The 18,571-nt window shown below is 36.0% G+C and overlaps 2 protein-coding genes across 3 annotated transcripts in view; one reads left to right on the top strand and one right to left on the bottom strand.

Annotated features, from left to right (window-relative positions):
- LOC149575618 (protease Do-like 1, chloroplastic) overlaps window positions 1-18,571 on the top strand; it is a 328,128-nt gene that overhangs the window by 290,410 nt on the left and 19,147 nt on the right. The gene's annotated exons all lie outside the window — the stretch shown is intronic.
- The window catches only part of FEI1 (Leucine-rich repeat protein kinase family protein), a 138,436-nt gene that overhangs the window by 98,003 nt on the left and 21,862 nt on the right, over window positions 1-18,571 (bottom strand). The window contains exon 6 of the mRNA XM_089815384.1: window positions 5,566-5,637. Within this exon, the coding sequence (XP_089671510.1) occupies window positions 5,566-5,637 (72 nt within the window). The remainder of the gene's footprint in view (window positions 1-5,565; window positions 5,638-18,571) is intronic.

Below are 18,571 nucleotides of genomic sequence, written 5' to 3' on the forward strand. Positions count from 1 at the left end.
CTTTCCCTAGTTGCACTGTGATTATGGCTCAGAATGTGCAAACTTTTTTTAGGCTCGACCTCTCTCATCAATGAGGCATGTGAATGCTAATTCTTGATGTTGGAAAAATTTGTAAATTGTAATGTCCCATAGTTGAACAAGCAAATTAATAACAACTGTTGGAGTTGAACAAGCAAATTAATAACAACTGTTGGAGCTTACTGCAAATTAATAAACGTCATTTTAATATTTAAAAAAGTTTGAAAAGAGGACAAAAAGTAAAAAGATGAAAAAACAAGAATTGGAAAACAAAGAGTCACAGGGTTGCTCTTTAAAAGAACAAAGTGAAGCTCATTTGGACTCTCGCGAAGAATTTGGAAGCTTCAACTTTCGGCAAATTTGAGGATGGAAAACCCATTGTCTGTTGGAGATGTCATACAGGTGTCTCACTTGTGCTTAAAATTCCTTATTTCTAGTTATCCAATCTGACTGTAATATGTGTTTACGACTGGATTTGTTTCTGTTCTTTTGAAGATTTAAATGCAATATTATTTCAGAATATTTATTTCAGCTGAGTATTTGTCATTATATTAAATAGATTGGAAATCAATTGCATGCAAATCTGTTGTTTAAATTTCTGTGATATATTTTGAAAAAATTGGTGAAAATATCTTTTCAGAATATTTCAGTGGTATCAGAGCAATCTTCCTACCAACCTGAAGGGCTAACATTAAAGAGAACTTTTTCAACTTGGCTGCAACAAATTTGCAGAAAATAATTATATACAAAGCGGCTACATTTAAATATTTTGAACATTGAAGTTTTCTGAGGGTTCTCGATTGTTGTCGTGCAAATATGTTGGATACTATCTTTGGAATAAATATTTCAACAGCAACACTGTGGGATCCAGAAAGTTTTGGGGAAACTCTGTAAAGAACACATTTCTATGTTGTGAGTCTAGAGTTTTGTTGGCTAAGTATTTTGTACGTCACTAACTACGACTTACAAAATTGTGACTTCAGGCAACATTTCGTGAGATTTCTCTCAGCAATAGGGTAGGCTCCCTTCTTACCGTAGGTGGCTTCAATAGGAACTTAGTTGAAAGTAAAAAAAAAATATGGTTCTCTTGATCAATTCCACTTTTTTCAAAAATGATTTGTCTATAACTCTTTCCAATTTAACAAAAAGTGTCTTATTGCTACTATAATACTGGTGACCCTGGAATTGACATAAGAATAACACCAATCTCGAATGAAGATTCAACAGAATAAACAGTAAGGCACAAAGTCTCTTACTGGATACTCTCAAATTTAATAAAAACACTTACAATTGAAGCCCAAAGTCTTCAGCTCTAAGTGATTACAGCCACTACTATCTACTACAATGTGTCCTACTGAAGCACAATGTCTTCAAAAGTTCAAATTGGCTCTGAATGTAATAGGCAGCTCAAAGTCTACACAATTAAATTCAAATCCCTCTTGATCAAAGCTCCAAAACTCACAACCAATATCCAAAAAATGTCTTCATATAACAACTTGAATCAACACAAAGTTTGAAGGCAAGTTGCCTCTTTTATCGAAAGTAATCCGATTTACATCCAAGCACAAAGTCTTAGAATTTTACATCCAAGCACAAATTGGCAAAATTTTCTTGCCTTGCCAAAAGATGATTATTTACAATGATCTCTCTCCTTTATATAGAAAATAGGAGAGAGAACGGTGGAGGAAAACGTGGAACAATATCAACCACGTTGACTTATCTCAAACTAACTAACTTTGACTTTATTCAAAGTTGCATGCCTAATGCGATTGCAACTTAATTACATATTACAAATTTGCACATGATACTATCACATATAATTACATCATGCTTTTCCATCACATGTAATATGTCAATTACAAATAATACTCTAAGTCTAAGGTCTTACAAGACACAAATTCTATAACATCAAGCTTTATTGGTCTTCATGCTGCTACAAGATGCCCGATATTCTACGATTCTTGTGCTCATGTTTGGTGGAAGCATCTTGAACTGGAGTATGAATATGCATCCTTGATTGTTTCGTTGAGTGTTCATTGACCAACTTAAAAGCACTTTATACTTGTAATCATTCTTTCACCTTCTTGTAGGCTCCGTCATGTGAGGGGTCCATGGCAAGCTTTTGGTGTAAAAACACGGATTTTAGGCAAGGTATGGATAGGTAGAATGGATTAAATGATTGAAATTAGCGAATGAGCAAATGTGTCAGACTCATAATGGCTCAAAAATAACTAAAATAGCCGAAAACGAGTTTTTTGGAGTGGATTGTATATGCGGATAGTGAGCTTTAAAATATACAAATGACGAATAAAGTGTAATGGAATAAAAACATAGCATGCTTTAATAGGCTTAAGTCATACTTTGTATCCAGCAAGCCATATGGAGGTTCATGGAATGCATATTGGTGGGGTTTTATCTTGCATTCGCATGTGAGGAAAATGGTGAGCTGGCCTTTCTTTTAAAAACCGAATTTTTCACCCGACTGCATATGCAAGGAAGATGAGACATGCAACTTGGAGAAGAAGACGGAACATAGAAAGAACAACTTCAAGAATTAAAATCATACAAATCTAAAAATGGAAATGTCAGTGACTTGCATGAACATTCAAACAATAATATATACAAATGCCTTAGAGAAAATAACCAAGAAAAATTACCTCCAGTCCACCAAAAATGAGAAAGACAAAAGCCTTGTCCAAATCTTGAGCAAATCTGAAAATGTCCAAGAGATGTTCAAATTTTTGCCCAAACCAAGACTTAATAAATTTCAAAGTCCTCATTGCATGGTTCAAATTTGGATATGTAGATATAGTTAGAGAAATGCAATGCCCGAAATGTGGAACAACTTTCACCAAATCAATGTCATTTGCAAACGCATTCGAAAATGGCATCCAAAGCATATCAAATGATTTAGAAGCCTTGAATGCAACCTAGGAAGGATAGGAAATGCTTTCAAACTTTCCTTGATCCAATCACTTGCTGTTTTGGTGCAAATTGCTCAAAACTAGGGCATTTTTAGCAAAAATGTGCCCTAGATAGCTTGAGAAATGAAGAACAACCAAGAAATACTCAAGATATGAGCATTTGAAGGCTGCGAAATCCGTTTTTGGATAAAAACGCCCAAAAAAGTGAAGTTTTGGGAGCCAAAAACATGTGTTTTCGGCTAAAAATCGCCACTTATGGGTGTTTGATCAAAAAGTCTCATGTTATGAAATAAAATCGCACTTTTTGGTTGCACTTGCATGTGAAAAATGTGCCCAAAACCACTCCAAATGCAAGCTGCAAGTTAAAAACAGTATTTCTTTATGCAAATGCATATATTATAATGCATCCACTGTGCTCCAAAATCACCATCACACATTATAAGGTTTTAGAAGCCACTTAAATGCATTTTTGGAGACCATTTACATGTTTTTGAAACATAAATGCAATTGGGCAAAAAATCACCACTTTGCCTTGGTGGAGTTTTAAAACATGAAAACAAATTTTTAAATGCATATAGTTGGGCCAAAAATTTCACTTTAGCTTAGGCTAGGTGAAATGGGTTTTTAAATATTACATACACATGCAATTGGGTCCCAAATTGCCACCTAGTGCATTTACATGTTATTAAAACATGTATTTTAACTTTAAGAGTCCATTAAGTGGTAATTTTAAAAGATGTATATGCAATAGGTTAGAAAACCCCCATTTAAATGCATTAATATAATTAAAATAAACTTATACATGCTACAAGATATGTAAATGGGATAGATTTTGCCACTTATATTGATTTAATAAGTTTTAAATATGCAAATGCATATTAAAAAGCCATTTAAAACATTATAACATGTTATTGCATTGAAAAAGTCCATTTAAATTAATGCTAGGACTTATATTTTATTGGAAGCGGGTTTTCACAGTCATTTGCATGTGGATATATGCAATATGTAATAAAACCCCACTTAAGTGCACTTAAGTGTCTTGAGCAATTAAATTTAATATCTCACTTTAGTTTTTAATATAGTAACATGAAAAATAGTCTTGAAATAGGCTAATGCATAAAACATTAAAACTATGGTCAAATCAACTCAAAATGAGCTGAAATTTCTATATGGACCCCAAAATCTATATTAGATATCAAATATAATTTTATATCATGTAATTGCCAATAAAAAGTCCACTTTTTTGAGAATTTTTAAGAAAGATCTGCAGTTGTCCTAAAAAACCCCACTTCTTTCCTTATAACTTGAGCTAGACAACTCCGATTTTGACCTAAGTTAGCTCCAAAAGAGCAGAATTCCAAGGGCTATTATCCTAAGGCAAAAACAAGACCAAAGACTATCTACAACACAGAGAAAAAAAAAAACGCGAAAGTTTGCCAAAAATCGAGAGTTTGCAGTCAGAGAAGAAAAACTCTTAATAAAAAACAATTGAGGATTCAACTTGATGAAAACCTTCAAAAAAATGCATAGATAGTGCAACACAAAGCACAATTCAGGGATAACGAAGTGTCTTTATGATACTTTATCGATGCAGTAAAACAAAGAGGATGCACCTACGAATCCATGAGAAAATTGCATAGGGTTGCCTCAATTTTATGATGTCAAAATAGAGGACAACAAATTTGTTGGAGGCAAGAACTAGTGCAGGCATGAAAATCCATATGAATGAAATGAAGATTCTAGTACTGAATCTGTATGCTGCGACTGGCCTGGAGTTGTGACGTTATGCATTCCCCTATTTGGCTCAAGAATTCGGCACCCAGTGCTTTGATAAGACTTGATTATCAGCTGAACCACTGCACCATTCATCCAACTATATAGTTCTCGGCCTACACTTGAAAAATATTTGGGTATCTCAAATATTGCTGTGGCGAAAAATTATATTCTAATGGTCTCAATAATTATTTAACGTGGGTCCCAATTTCTTAAGTCTTTCAGCAACAAATAAGAAATTATTGTTTCTCCTCACTTTAATGATATTGGTGAAATATTTAGTGCCTTTTTCAGGATGGGAAAGTATTTGTTCAGCAGATGTGATTTATTGGCCCAAAAAATAAAAATAATAAAGTTTTCTAAAGTTCGGGAATTTTAATGGTAGCTTATTCTATATTTCGCTGAGATTAATTTCTGAGAAATATAATTCAAGCCAATATCGGGTCTTTTCTATAGTTACGGACAGCTATATTTCATCGCAGATAACTATGGTTGGTGACAAATAGGGGTGAAATATTTCAGAGGATTAACAGCATATTTCGTCTACTGCATGACCATTGATGCCGTGAATGTTTATGGAAATGTTTTTGTGCTTCAACATTGCTGTATATCCCCTAGTTGGAGATGTCAATGAAAGAGATGCTGTAAATTTTGGTAACTCTACAAGACTTGCTTTAATAATATAAAACCTACAGAGATTTGGAAAACATTTTAAAACTACTTCAAAATTTTGAAAATCAAACGTAATTTTTAAAAAAGTTTTACAAAATATATTTATTTCTAGAGATATAACTCCTAAATTATAACCAGCTCACTTATATCAGATGAAAAAGAGGGGTAGTTGACTCACAGAATCTTTAGCTCTGAAAGCTTTCCAAACTCAGGAGGAATCAAGCCGCTCAGAAAGTTATCCTGCAGATATCTGTCGAATTCACCTTATTTAGAAAAATCACATTCAAATATCCCAATTGTTCTTCTTCTCATTATAATATGTGATCTACAGCATGCAATCAAAAAGTTATTATAAAAAGCCCAAAACCCTCCTGATCTGTGTCACAAGCATAGCAATAATAACATGTAATCTAAAGGGTAAATGCTATTTGATGTTGATTTTTGGAAAAACAAGTGGTACAAGACATTTTTTAATGATAAAAACAGTGAATTCAAACAATTAATCAAGAGCAACTTGGAAAAAGACATCATTAGTGGAACTGCTATTAACTGCGCAGCTATATGGTATGACGCGTGCTAGTTATTAGGTCCTGAAATAGCAGTTCCCATGTCCTAGAGCTTTCCTTCACCTTCAAGCAGAAAGCTTTTTCTTTAATAAGGCAAAGACATGGCTCATCAACAGACATCACATGATTAAAGACAAACTATGAGAGTGGGGAAACTATCCAACTCTTTGGGTTCAGCCTATACCCAAGGGAGCGCTCCTATAGGTAAACTAATTCTAAACAGATTAATATATTAGTTTGGAATGACAGATCAATGCATCAACACAATAACTACACCAAATTGTCTTTTCAACCCCTAAAATCTGTTTGTAAGTTCAGACAACACTTATTGTAACAAATCTTTTATAGCTGATTTTATACACTCTATAATGTATTTTTAAATGACACCAGTTTTACAGCCCATAATATTCGGCTTCCTTCAATACTTGTTACATAAAGCAACGTATGTACCAATCCCTGTTCGTAATGCCGAATCATGGACAGCATGCACATTTCCTACTTATTTTATAAGAATTAATAAAAAGGTTTTAACAATTACCTTTTGATGAATATCGAAGGTTGAGGTCTTCATTGACAAATGCTTTATTGAGTTAGGAAGTTGTGCCCAACAATTAAAACTTAAAAAGAAAGATTCAATAAGGATAAGAAAAAATATCAAACAGGATAAACAGCAACAATCAATATTCCTTCCTAGAATTCAAGACAAATTTATTGATGTCCAACGAAAGACCAACAAGCGGGTCCAAAGGACTACAAAAGCCTGGCCAAGAGAAAGCCAACAGCAGGCAAATGAAACAGTGTCTGCGCAAAATAAGAACAGAACAACAAAAACAAATGGACGAACCAAAAAGAGACCAGTTCGTTCTATGAGCAACCCCGAGAAGGGACCCCAAAACTAATTCTAGAAGATAACTACGGTACAAGGATAAGCCTTAGGGTAGAAGGGACCCCAAGTCATCGCTGAAAACCTTTAGGCGAAGGTAAGAAGTAAGGTCACAACCGTGTGGAGGACCTACAAGGACACAGACTCTTTGGGGTCTCCGACTGAGGATCACAGAACCACTTGGTTCCCTGCACCAAGGAAACCAGCGAGAAGAATGAGTTGATGAAACGCTGTTGTAAAGAGTGCTCTGGGAACCTCAAGGTCTGCAGATAGAGCGCGATGCACCTCTAGTCTGTATATCCGAAAAAGGTGGGAAGAGAGTAAGTCTCTTCAAACAAACAATAAAACGGCCCTCTGATCTCGTAGTATATGGGTTAACCGTAAATAAAGGGAGTCCCTATCTCCACGACTCCCATGTCACGAAGCTAGCAAGTCCTATTGTCTCTGAATAAATGGTCTAATTGAAATCAGAGTGTGTGGAGCACTTTGAGGATCCAAGGGAGATACAAAGCCATTCTTGGGCACAACAACCCTAGGGGGTTGACCCAAGTAGTGAGGATGTACAATTTGTAAATATCCATCTCGATATGCCTGATCAGCTCCTCATTTGACGGTAGCAAATGAGCGACGGCATCCAATGAGTACTAGTCTGAAGGAAGTTGATTGATATCAATCTCGAACAACCCTAGAAGAGCCAAAGCCTGAGCAAACCAACAACGAGACCTCCCAAAGTGTTTCCAGCAAGCAACCTCCTCAAAGGAATACTAGGCAAGTTATGAGTATTTATATCACACAATAGAGGAATCTGCAAAACACCACATTCAGTGAAAGAATAAGACCAAATCGAAAATGGTGCCAAGCCTAAAAGGATGAACCGTCAACTTAGCTTGAACAATACAATACAAAGTAGTAACCGCATTCGGTGCAAGAACAAGGGCAAATCAAAAATGGTGCCAAGCCTAAAAGGATGAGCCGTGAACTTAGCTTGAACAATACAATGCGACGTAGTCTGCCAACAATGGATAATGCATTAAAGAAAGAGTGACTGGACCCACTTAACCAAGGTCACAATTAGAGTCCAATAAAGAGGGGCCCCAAACTACTGAACCATGGAGGAAAAGGTGGGAGCAACTCAATCAACTTTGAACTAGTCAAACTAAAAACAGAAATTACTGGATTACATATCACTACACATGCAAATCGTATTACATGTAATTACAAAATTTCATGTAATACATCCTCTTTAATCTACAAACATAAAAACAAAATAACAATCTTAAAGATTGTTCTCTAGTGCCTTGAATTTGGTGATGACATCATGCACTACTCCATTGTCTTTGATATGGCTTCTATTCTTACTACATCAGCATATGTTGATTTCACAATCTTGGAATTTGCCGATAGAAATTCTTGTAAGTGCTTTGCTAAAGATTTGTACAAAGCAAACCTGTTCATTGTATGAGAACCATCATATTCATAATCTAAATCAGCATTGATCCTTATTGTATATTCTGAAGTTATCCCTTCAACTACAACCAAGTTACCATGTTCATCAAGAATTTGGCATCCCATTTGCTCCAAGTCAAATGTGATACCAATTTCTATTGCCTGGCAATCTTCTAAGTTTGCCTGTAACTTTGTTGCGAGCTTTCTTAGTGTCTCTTCTATATAACCCATGAGTCCATGGCATCTGTAGAACATTTCACAAGATGGAAGAATGTCACACGTGACCATGGCATCTAGATCAAATTCGGCAATCTCATCCCAGTCAATCAGAATTTCTTTCAAAGTTTTAGCTTCCCGAGTCAAAGATGCAATCAAATCATGTACCATTTCTTCAACACCTTTGATACATCCAAAAACTTTGGTCGTATCTGCAATGGCCTGTACTCCTTCAAAAATGACTTCTCCCATCCAAGACTTTGCAACTTCTACTGTCCTTCTCTCTTTATGTGTCAGAGATAACAACAACTGCATGTTGTGAGGATTGTTGTCGAATAACCTCATTTAAGCGAGCAACCTCTTGCTTGAGCTGATTTTTTTTTCCCATAATTCATGATTGCTCTTTCACACATTAGCAAGTGCATCTTGAGCCTCTTGTAAGCAACCTAATCGTGATAGCTTTCCAATTTCTACTTTAGTGAACTTGTAATCAGAACAAGTAAGTTCTTCAACTGACTTGTCCACCAATGGCTCAACAATCTCTAAAAACTACTCAACCATGCTAGCAAACTGAAATTTTCATCTACAGAAACAGGTGTAGTGGAGATCATTGGCATTGATCCTGATTATATCTCTATTGTGACTGAACATGACTTAGTTTGTACAGTTGAATTCATAGGTGCATAATAGGAGGATTTTGTCATGAACAACTCAAAACCAATTAGGAATGTATCAAGTTGAGAAATTTGACCTTCTCTGAGGGTTAGAAAATTCTCAAACACATTCACTAAGTGTTCACATTGCTTAGTTATCAAAATGGGAGGAGCTACTATAGGTATAGGAAGAGCCAATGTATTTACTTATGAGGTCGGGATAGAAGGTGTGAAAACAGTGGATAATGAATCCACATAATCATCTATTGCACCCAGAAAAGGTGCTTCCTGCATATATGGTCCCTGACTTTGTGTAGATCATGGAGCAAATATGATCATGACTTCTCCTTCCTCCTCATCTTCTTCATCAAGCCCTTCATCTGATTCTCCTTCTGACTCTTGAACTTGTTCAAGTGTCTGAGATAATTTAAATCCCTTTCCACCTTTCAATTTGAATTTGAGAGATTTCTTTATATCAGAGTAAGATACACGATCTTTGCCTGCAATTCTAATTGGGACTTTCTTCCAAGCAGACCAAAACTTCCACAATCCAAACCCAACTTTGGATTGGCCATTTTGAGACCTTTGATTTTCAACCACTTGTTGTTTGCCAAAATGGACTGAAATCGATCAAGGATAGAAGGATCAAGGATAGAAGTTCCTTCCTTTTGCTGTCATTGAATAGGGAAAAGGCATCGTTTATCAAAACCAGCCTAATGATATTTTGGATGAAGAACATTACCATAATCTTCAATTTGAAAATCAGATGGAATCTCAAGCATATTAAGATCAATAATCTGCTGCAATGTTTGTAGGATTTGAGCAAAAGCGCACAACAAATCCACGAGGCCCAAGAAAACCTATCACGGAGAAGAAAAAGACAAGAAGAGGCAAGGGTTTGATCTGAAAAACTCAGACGAAAAAAATATTATTCAACGGATCTTCATAATTAAAAATACAAAGAGATCAATCCTTATAAAAGGAGATCGAAACCCGAAAAGGATAACCTAAAGCCTAAAAAAGCTAGGTTGCACAATATAATTAATAAAGTATTAATTATATGCACCTATAAGATAGCTTAAGCAAATTAGAGTAATAGGCAACTTATTTAATTAAATCGAAGTGATTTAATTAATAAGTGCGAACAAATAATTACTCTAACACCCCCCCTTAAGCGAAGCTCAAGAGGTAAGCTAACCTAGCACAACTATGAAATCAGGAAAAGGGTCCCGGCAACAAGGCCTGATCAGATAACCAATACAAGGAAATCTTTGTAAACCGAAGACAAAGGAGAAAACCCAGTGGGAAAAACCCCTCTCCAAAAAGAGATAGCAATGAATGTTCCAGAAGATAGGAACAAAGAGATCAGAAGAGAATCACTGAAGCATGAAGAACCGCAAAACTCTGTCAAAACGCTGATCTGTAGAACCTCCATGGAAATAGAAGGCACGAACCAAGCGTGTCTATATGGTAGATGATCCATCTCACCGAAATGCATAGGTAGCTAGCCATTGCAATCACCTAGTATGTAGGATCAGGTACTAAATACATAGCTCACACTAACGAACCATCGAACCAAGGAAGCATTAGAACCAACAATATAACCCCCCCTTAATGCAGACGAGGTGAGGTGACAAGCAATTGAAAAGACGGGCCAAAGAATCTCCTACAACACAGGAACCAGACACATCGAGAGTGAGGTACAGACACCAATAAAGGCACGTGTCATCGACACTGCATGAGGCAAAAGAGAAAGAGGGCCTATAAGCGGCAAACAACTATTCCCCCCATGGCACTTTATAAAATAGTGCGAGTACAATGAATCACAATGATGAAAAGGATCCCTAAACGCAAGTGGCACTTTATCTCAGTGCGTTGTTCCAGAAGATAGGAACAAAGAGATCAGAAGAGAATCACTGAAGCATGAAGAACCGCAAAACTCTGTCAAAACGCTGATCTGTAGAACCTCCATGGAAATAGAAGGCACGAACCAAGCGTGTCTATATGGTAGATGATCCATCTCACCGAAATGCATAGGTAGCTAGCCATTGCAATCACCTAGTATGTAGGATCAGGTACTAAATACATAGCTCACACTAACGAACCACCGAACCAAGGAAGCATTAGAACCAACAATATAACCCCCCCTTAATGCAGACGAGGTGAGGTGACAAGCAATTGAAAAGATGGGCCAAAGAATCTCCTACAACACAGGAACCAGACACATCGAGAGTGAGGTACAGACACCAATAAAGGCACGTGTCATCGACACTGCATGAGGCAAAAGAGAAAGAGGGCCTATAAGCGGCAAACAACTATTCCCCCCATGGCACTTTATAAAATAGTGCGAGTACAATGAATCACAATGATGAAAAAGATCCCGAAACGCAAGTGACACTTTATCTCAGTGCGTTGCATAAAGATGGTTACAATGAATATCAGCAATGATCAGAAAAAGCATAAGGCTGAAACAACAGAAGGTAGAGCCCAAAACGAAGCATCTGAAGCAACAAAATTGATCCCCAGACCTGAAACAGCCAGGATATCCACCAGCATGCAAAAACGCAAAAGGCTGAATAAAATGTGCCTGGAGCAAAACCTAGAACAACAACCAGCATCACTGAAAAGAGCACAGAAAGAGCTTTCCAGCGATATAAAGAAGTCCAAAAACGGAGATCGGATGCTCAAGATACGCCTTCCGGAGTGCAAAACAGAACATCCGGCTTTGACTGCCAAAACAAGCAACCAAACTGCATGAAAACTCAAAAAAGCTTGCACAAATATCTCCATCTCTAAACCAACTTTTCGGCGCATTTTTTGGATCGAAAAAATATGTCTGTATGCTCAAGTTACAGAGAAAAAACCACAGGCCCTCTGAAATGCAAGAAAATTATTTTTTTTTAATAAAAAAAATAATAAAAAACAAAAAAAAGGCACCAACCCTGCACCACTGGCGGAGCGGCAGCCGAGGTGGTGAGAGGGCAGAGAGCCGCCGCGGGGCGAAGCTGTAGCAGGGCCGTGGTGGGAGCCGCCAACAGAGCCACTACAAGCCATTGGCGAACCACTCGCGGTTTTCTCCAGCAGTGACCGCAGTGGTTAACCGCTAGCGGTCCCACTGTGGCTAACTAACCACCGCGGGCTGAAAAACGCTGCTGCACTTTTTTTTTTGCAATTTTTTTGATTTTTCGTGCCTTAGATTGTGCGCAGAGGCCGTACGGCCCTGCACGGCAAAAAAAAATTGCCTCCCAGATCAACGTTGTCCAAATCGGACAGATTTTATATCAAAATGGGGGTTTTGACGCCTTCTGAATCCATCTATGAGGTCTGTTTGGCCTCAAACTGCTCCGAAAATCAATGACCCCTCTGTTTTCTCAGAAAAATCCGAAAAAACACCAAATTTGATCCACCAAACCCTTGTTCTCCCTTTCTCTTGAAACATCGAACAAGCTACAGCAGATCTAGCTATGATACCATGTAGGATTTGAGCAAAAAGCGCACAACAAATCCACGAAGCCCAAGAAAACCTACTTGCAAAAAACTTGTCACAAAGAAGAAAAAGACAAGAAGAGGCAAGGGTTGGATCTAAAAAATTCAAACGAAGAAAATATTATTCAACAGATCTTCATAATTAAAAATACAAAGAGATCAATCCTTATAAAAGGAGATCGAAACCCGAAAAGGGTAACCTAAAGCCTAAAAAAGCCAGGTTGCACAATATAATTAATAAAATATTAATTATATGCACCTACAAAATAGCTTAAACAAACTAGAGTAATAGGCAACTTATTTAATTAAATCAAAGTGATTTAATTAATAAGTGCGAACAAATAATTACTCTAACATGTTAACTTGCAATAGTCCATTTTCATGATAATTTTGTCCACATATCGATCCAAACTTCTTCTATTCGATGAGCATGAGTAAATGCTCTCTTAATTTTTGAATTCATCTCTTTGTAATCAAAATCATATATGGCTTTAAACTTCTTCAATGTAATGAATTGATGTTATAATTCCATGGCTTTTGCCTTGTTAGGCGGAAGAAATATCGAAACCTGGTCTATGCATAGTGTGTTGATCAAATTGAACCTCCATGAGTTGTCTGACCAATTCTATTAAAATGATTCTATCAATAGCATACCTAGGTAAGGTATATGGTTCTCCATTGAAGTCCCCAGCTCTCAAATTAGTAAAGGTTGAAAACTGAAAGCCTCATCAGACACTCTTTTGACAAACAACTGCTTATCCAACAAGCATCTGAAATGTCCAAAGAAGGCATCTTGAACTCTCCTATAATGATACGTACTATTTGTCAAAGTAATCTGATCATAGTACTCCCAAACTGGAACTTGAAAAGGGTCTCCTTTGGTTGAAAGTCCCGAAAAAGATCCCATAGCAGCTGCAATATTGACAAGATAAGAATTCATGTAGAAAGGTGTTGATGTTCCTACATTAAGTAGTTGCTCACAAAGTGCAGGGCTGATAAGCTCTCCTATAATGATACGTACTATTTGTCAAAGTAATTTGATCATAATACTCCCAAACTGGAACTTGAAGAGGGTCTCCTTTGGTTGAAAGTTCCAAGAAAGATCCCATAGCAGTTGCAATATTGACAAGATAAGAATTCATGTAGAAAGGTGTTGATGTTCCTACATTAAGTAGCTGCTCACAAAGTGCAGGGCTGATAAGCTCTCCCCAAAAGATGTCATTTATTATTAATGATTTGGAAAATGAACTTATACATCCATAGTTCAAAATCACTAGAATCCTTCAGACCGCGTATTCTAGTGAGAAGGATAATCAAGCCTTTGTATTCTGGCTTAAAACTGGATCTGTGAATAGTTTCAGGGCATCTTGAGAAATTACTTCTCTTGGAATCCATCCAATACAAATTAACACGTTTCTGATAATTTCCCTTGTTTGCATTCCATATCTCCAAAGATTCTTCTTTCGTCAAATCTACACACTCTGCACTCTACGGCACTTTGAAAATCTGTTCAATAACCTCAAGGTCAAGGCTAATAATGACATTACCATCTACATCCTTGATCGTTTTAGACTTCGGACTAAAAACGCTTTGCACATCCTAGAACAAATTCAGGTTCCACGACAACCATATGGAATGAAAACACCAAATGAATATTAAATCAATCATATCCACATTCCCAATCTCTATATCTGAAACACTATCAAGAATAGACAGGACCTAAGATGGAGTTATATGAGCCAACTCTTTATCATATTGATATTTCATTTTGCCTTTCGATTTTGTAGATGAAGGCATTCCTTGTGCTTGTGCTGCAACATGAAAATTCCAAAATGTGAACACATCATTAGAGGATATTGCTTCCATAAAAACGTTGATTCTTGATCAGCAACAAAGGTTTGGAGTATGGATTAAATGCTTCAAGTATCTAATGTAATGGTGACAAGATAGCATGCATATGTAAAGGCTGAAATATGACTTGAGAAGATGGAAACATGAGGTAGAAGTTAACTTCTATGAATGTGCTTTAAGGCATTAAAGTTGAATGCATGGGAATGCGTGCAAATGAAAAATTTTGACTTTTAAAAAATGACTTTAAGTCAAAAACGAGTTCTCAAGATGTCATTGCACGAAAAGTGAATTACATATATATGTGACATGCAATTAGGAACAAAAAGTGAGATTGTATGTAACTGCGGATGGAAGATGAGTTTACATGTAATTGCATGTAGAGAATGAGATGCAATGTGTTATGACATGAAAAGTGGAATTAAATGTAATTGCTCACAGAGTGTAATTGGATATGAAAGGAATGGATGCAATGTGCCTTGGCATAAAATGAAATGATGCAATTGCATGCAATGATGGAAGGTGGAGAAAAGTGAAACGTGCTCAAGTTCTTGGGAAAGAACTTGCAACTTCTTCCAAATGAAGAACTTAAAAGCAAACAAACAACGACAACAAGCACAAAAGAAACACGTACCTTTGATATTAGACTCAACATGTCAACAAGCAAGATACTTCAACATGCAAACTCGAATTTGGAGTTTGGGAAAAAAACCAGAAGTATGAAAATGAGACTTTTCATCATTTGTAAAGAGGAAATGCACTTTTCATCGCATCTACATCAACAAGTGTGTAGCATCAAGCTAAAACATGCATCAAAACAGCAAGATAAGCATGCATTAATTAGCAAAATGGATAATGTCCACTTACTTGAAGATTAATGTGCCAAGAATGAAGGGGAAAAAGTTCTAACTTTGCAATTTTCTCAAACAAACTTGGACCTCTCCAACCTTGCAGACGAATTCGAAGAGAACATCCAATGAGGTGTTTTTGGATAAGAATGCCCAAAATGTGCCTTATAGTCCCTCAAGATACTAACATTTTTAATAAATACAAGCTCTTGGGATTTTTTCATCAAAATGTGTTTCCAATCTGCCCCAAAGTGAATCGTTTTTGGAGGTGAAGGGCAAAAACATGTTTGTCGATAGCAAGATCATGTAGGGAAACCCCAAAGTACCCCTTCCTTAGCTAAAAATGTGATCAAAATCACCCAAGAATGGACGTTTTTTGCCACAAACATGGCTTCAAATCTTCATAAGATACAAAGATTTCTTTATGGATTTGGACACCAAATGCATGGGAATGCATTCAAATGCAAAAACGACCCTAGGTAGAAGATTTCTTGATTTGGAATGAAGAAATGGTCTCGAGCAAAAATGTTTCTTGGAGGGCAAGTGTATGAAAATTTCCCTTCAATCTTCAAAATCGGGTTTCTGGAAGACATATACATGTATTTGAAGACAAATCACACCTTTTGGGTGCAATTACATGTTTTAAAATCTTCAAAAATGACTCTTAGCAAAATCACACCTTTTGGGTGTAAATGCATGTTTTAAAAATGCACATGAAATAAATAGAGTCTATAAGCAAAATCACACCTGTTGGCTGCAAGTGCATGTTTTAAATTTTGGTCTTAAATGACCTTTAGTGCAAAATCACACATTTTGAAGGTCACTGCATGTTTTAAAAACACTCAAATATGCATGTCTCACCTTTTGGGAGTCTTTGCATATTTTAAACCACATGTAATGACATGTTTTATGTGTTTTCAAATTGTATTTTCATTCAAAATCGCACCTTTTGGATGCAATTGCATATTTTGATGAAAATGTGTTTGTAGACATGTTATACACAACTTAAGTGATGAATTAAGCACAAGTCAATTTAATTTTTGAGGAAATATTACTCAAATGGGTCATAAATAATATTTGCACTATATAGTTAATATATAACGTGCAAATATCATTTTAAAAGCAATATTTACTAAGATATTTTAAATTAAAACTCAAATTATATTTAACTATAGAGTTAATATAGTCACTTAAGTGAAAAATTAAAAAGCAACTCAACTTAAAAATATAACATAAAGTGCTCTATAATTACTTTAAGTGAAAAATCAAAATGATAAAGTAACTTTAAAACATAACATAAAGTGATATTATGTTATATTTTTCAAAAAGCAAATGTCAACTTCAAAATATAACATGATATTTTAATTCGTGCAGTTGCACCTAAGAGGTCCACATTTTGAACACTAAAGTGGTCATATCTTTTGATTGCCAACTCTAATCAAGCCCTAAGATAGATCGAATAGAAGGGAAAACCAAAACAATGATTTGAACAAAGCCAAAGGACCAAAAGCCAACAAACACACACTAAAAAATGAGAAAAATGACGTTGAAGGCTTCAAAAATCAAGCATAGGCTTATCAAACAAAAAAACTAAATAGAATTGACGAAAGCCTTCAGTAAAAGGATTCATTATATCAATTGGGGTCGATTGATTGATCAATACTAACCAATTAAATAATGAACTAAACTCAGAGAAATGCGAAACTAAGTTGAAAAAGTTTCCTACTGTTACCTACATTTTGTGATGACAAGATGCAGAACAACACATTGCAAAAACTTTAGATAGCTCCCACATCCAATATGTCTTGAAACAAATCTAAGTAAACATACATAAGGCCCCTTGTGATCATCAGCAAATCACATCAACCACCGAGCTTATCTACAATCAAAACCTGACATTGAAGGAACCTTGGAGTCATTGTATGATCTTCTTGCAATCTTTAGCATACACCAGACTTTGTTCAAGAGATGATAAGATATTTCAGTTTTTTGTTCTATTCTTTGGTGGGCTATAAAACACGCATCAACAAGCTCCAAATTGATTTTCGAACCCTAGGATCTAACTTTGTACCACAACACTATCTCCTAATTCTAGACCATAATCAATTCCACATTGAATTCATGAGACTCAATCCAATTTACCATTCTAATTTTCCAACCTAAGGGCCCAACCTCATTCCCCAAACCTAGTTGCCAACCTAACTTCATGTTCTCTATGCCCCAACTCCATTCCTCACTTACAAGCATCAACCTCATTCCAAAACCTAGCCTTTACAAGAAAATCTCATTTCATCACTCCCTAGACATTATTCCCAAACCTAGTACCCAACCTCACACAATGTTCTCTATGACCCAACTCCATTCCTCATCCACAAGCATCAACCTCATTCCAAAACCTAACCTTTATGCCCAATCCCATTCCACAAGTCTGCTCTTGTCATACGAAGTTAACTACCTTTATGGAAAAATGTGTTTACTAAATTGAAAAATAAATACCTAAAAAAAATTGAACTTATACAAATAAACTATGACCTAGGAAAAGAAATGTGATTCAATTATGAGAAGAGGAAAGGTTTGAAGGCATTCCTAGTTTGTTACTTGATGATGCCAAAATCTCAAAAACAATGGAAGAAGTTTCCATGAGCTAGACAATGCACTGGACCAATTGCTCTAGTGACTTAAAAATTCACACAAGAATCCAAACTAGCCTAGGTGTGACTAGATATTGAATATTAACACACCCAAATGTATAGAGCATATCTCTAAGCACTCCCAACATTAACCAAGCATTAGTATCGTTTGCTCAAAATCACCTAAACAGTTCACCACTTATTCCAAGAAAATCCATGATGTCCATGGTACTTTAAAAAATTCTAATCTAATCTCCTTTTTGTGATGAGATATTAATAGAAAATTTCTATTGGGGAAAAATAGCTAATTTTGCTTGCAAGAATGCTTTAGCTAATCTCCAATTAAGCTAATATGATATATATCAACCTCAATAGTAGTAGTAGATTTTGGGAGTAATCATATGCTAGTGTTAAAATCTGAAGAAAATACACTTATAGCAGCTTAATGAGGACCCTATCCAAATGTTGACTGTAGGGTTTGGTAGCATATCTAATATAGCCATCTAATCAAATTTTAATATTATCGCACATTATCATCACAACAAAAATAACATCCTCAATTACTTTCTAGATAACCAAGTGCTCCCAAATCTTTTAATTTACATTTT

The sequence above is a fragment of the Cupressus sempervirens genome, chromosome 2 (genome assembly GCF_028749045.1).
Source record: "Cupressus sempervirens isolate cs-2001-9-10 chromosome 2, ASM2874904v1, whole genome shotgun sequence".
Taxonomy (NCBI): Eukaryota; Viridiplantae; Streptophyta; class Pinopsida; order Cupressales; family Cupressaceae; genus Cupressus; species Cupressus sempervirens.